Source organism: Branchiostoma belcheri, unplaced genomic scaffold (genome assembly GCF_001625305.1).
Source record: "Branchiostoma belcheri isolate BF01 breed outbred unplaced genomic scaffold, Haploidv18h27 scaffold120, whole genome shotgun sequence".
NCBI classification, from domain to species: Eukaryota; Metazoa; Chordata; class Leptocardii; order Amphioxiformes; family Branchiostomatidae; genus Branchiostoma; species Branchiostoma belcheri.
Window position 1 is genome coordinate 853,772 of NW_017802603.1, and position 2,441 is coordinate 856,212.

A 2,441-nucleotide genomic window follows, 5' to 3' on the forward strand; every position below is an offset into this window, starting at 1 on the left:
ATTACAATGTCAGCAGGCTCTTCTGGTTGCCTCTGGTCAGCAAAGCCCCTCTTAGGAACACACTCCCACTCTCAAAGGTTGTTCGCTGGTGATTGCCGGTGCATCTCCAGCCCTGAAATTTAAAAGCACTACGGCAGAGGGTTGTTCCTGAGGTGTGTTGCCAGCAGAACCAATACAAAGGGCTAATAAAACCGTAAAAAGAAGAACAGGTGGGCGACGAAAAGAAACTTACCCGCGAGGGCTCCTATGACGGAGCCCACAGCGGTTGAAAAGTCTCCGTTGAATATGAGTGCCGAGAACTCTAGATCTATTTCTCACTCTCGAGCTCAGCCAGATCTAGCATCAGCCGTCAGCCGCCACAACCCTTTCGCGCCGGCCGTCGTCTCGCTCCGTGCTGCCCTGTAATTCAGATACTCTTCGGCAGAGGGGTACTGCTGTGTTTGTACAAGTTGTTGCACAAAAACACGAGAATAAGGATTATTCGTCGTTAAGAAAGACACTTACCCGCAAGGGCTCCATATAAGGAGCCCGCTGCAGTTTGTAGGCGTGAAAAAAGCGCTTTAGTAGGCTTGTTGACTGCCAGGTAGAGTCACAGTACTGGATGATCTTCTTCTTTGGGGGAGGGGGGTCTCTCCTGACGACTGTCGCGTCTCGATGTTTCTCTGTTTAAGTGAATTCTCGCTGAACAGTTTGACCAAAGGAAGATTCCTATTGCTCCGGAATATATATAGATACTATCGTCCACGATTTTCTGAAGATTGTTGTTGGATGGTAACACAAAAGACTTAAAAACTTTGAAATCTTCCGGGCGTGTTGGAGAGACCAACCACTCTGTGGGGTGAAAGTTTAAGTGGACAGAAATGGTTCAATACCTGATTAAATTACATCATAGTATGATCCTAGCCTATGTAACCCAAGCTCCGGGGGGCTCTCTACATAGTTCGGGGGCCGGCTGGATGTTGGGCGGCCGGCAAAAGCGATTTAATCAGGCTAATACAATCCCTGTACAGTTCGAATACACTCAAAACCCACTATGGACTTGAACTCATTGAAGGTCATGAACATTTACAATTTCCAGTTCAGCACGTGTAATTGTATATATGCTGGCTGATTTGCGCCATGACTATTCCAGCTGCTGCTGATGGCCAGCGGCGTGGTGCACCCCGCCCCAGGACGGACGTGGAGAGGGCCGCGGGGGCTCCCCGCAGGGTGAGGGGCGCACGGCAGAGACTACAGGCCGCACGACGCATGAACCAACAGGACAGCGAGGGGGGTAAGGTTGACATACACATTACTGTACAGCTCGCAAAATCTTAAAAAATAGTTTTTTGTTTTTTTTTCATTTTCATAACAAAGATATGTATAAATGGTTTATTCACAAATTGACGTTCATGTAAAAAAACTACATTGCAGCCTAATAATACAAAAAAAGGCTGAATTACGCAGCTTCAAATTAGTTCAATATGGATACGCAGCTTCAAGATATGGAATACTCATACAGTACAGTACTGCACTGTACCAGTTTTAGGATGAGGACATTTAGTAAATTGCAGTTACTTCAGAAATTTATTGATTTCCATGTTTTGACTTTTGAGGCAATTTCTTTTAGTGCAGAGCCTCTCATCCAGATGTGATGTTTAAGTTCATGTGCAGCACTCATAGCCCAGTTGAAAAATTGCTCAAATCATTTGTTTTCCTCAATTTGTGCACTCTAAAAACGTATTAATTTTTTACGATGTAATTACTTAGTAGTTACTTAGTAACTATATGTACACAGTACATTGGCATGTTTTTAGGGTGCACAAATCAAGGAAAACATTAATACAGAGATGTAAAGAGAAGCAGTAGTAATTCATTGTTGTTTTTATTCATGTACATGTAGAGAGTGACTCAGATGAAGCCAGGCCAGAAATTGACATTCCTGAAGGCATGAAGGTCGGAGCTAAGAAAATGAGGAAACTCGAGATGAAAGCAGAGAAGAAGGCAGCAAGAGAGGTCAGGGAGCCACTTATATTAAGATTTGTTTCATCCATTTTTAAACTTACTCATTGAAGGAGTTCTTTTTGTTCCAACTGACAAGTTGCTGCTGTTACAATAAAAGCTTTTTTTTCTTTTTGTCTTTTGTAATATTGTCTTCACCTATTACTTCTGGCTACAGAAGGAAGTATTGTGTTGGGCATCTGGGGATTATGGGTTTGTCTGTGTAATATAGATTGCTTAAATGTTTGCATAGTGGGTGGGAAGGGCTTTTTACAGTTGATTGATAGAGTGCTCTGTAAAGTTGAAGGTCAGGAAAAACCCAAATACTTCCCATGTCTGAAATCTCTGATTTCTTGTTGCTATATGCATGTTGATGAAATGAATTTCAGGCTGCGGAACAGGAACGAGAAGAGAGGAAACAGCGTGAGAAGATGTTGGAAGAAAAGAGGAAACAGGAGGAA

At 43.1% G+C, this 2,441-nt stretch overlaps 1 protein-coding gene across 1 annotated transcript in view; it reads left to right on the top strand.

Moving 5' to 3' along the window:
- LOC109462982 (DDRGK domain-containing protein 1) overlaps positions 1 to 2,441 on the top strand; it is a 9,200-nt gene that overhangs the window by 2,355 nt on the left and 4,404 nt on the right. The window contains exon 3 of the mRNA XM_019759634.1: positions 1,883 to 1,995. Coding sequence (XP_019615193.1) covers positions 1,883 to 1,995 — 113 coding nt within the window. The remainder of the gene's footprint in view (positions 1 to 1,882; positions 1,996 to 2,441) is intronic.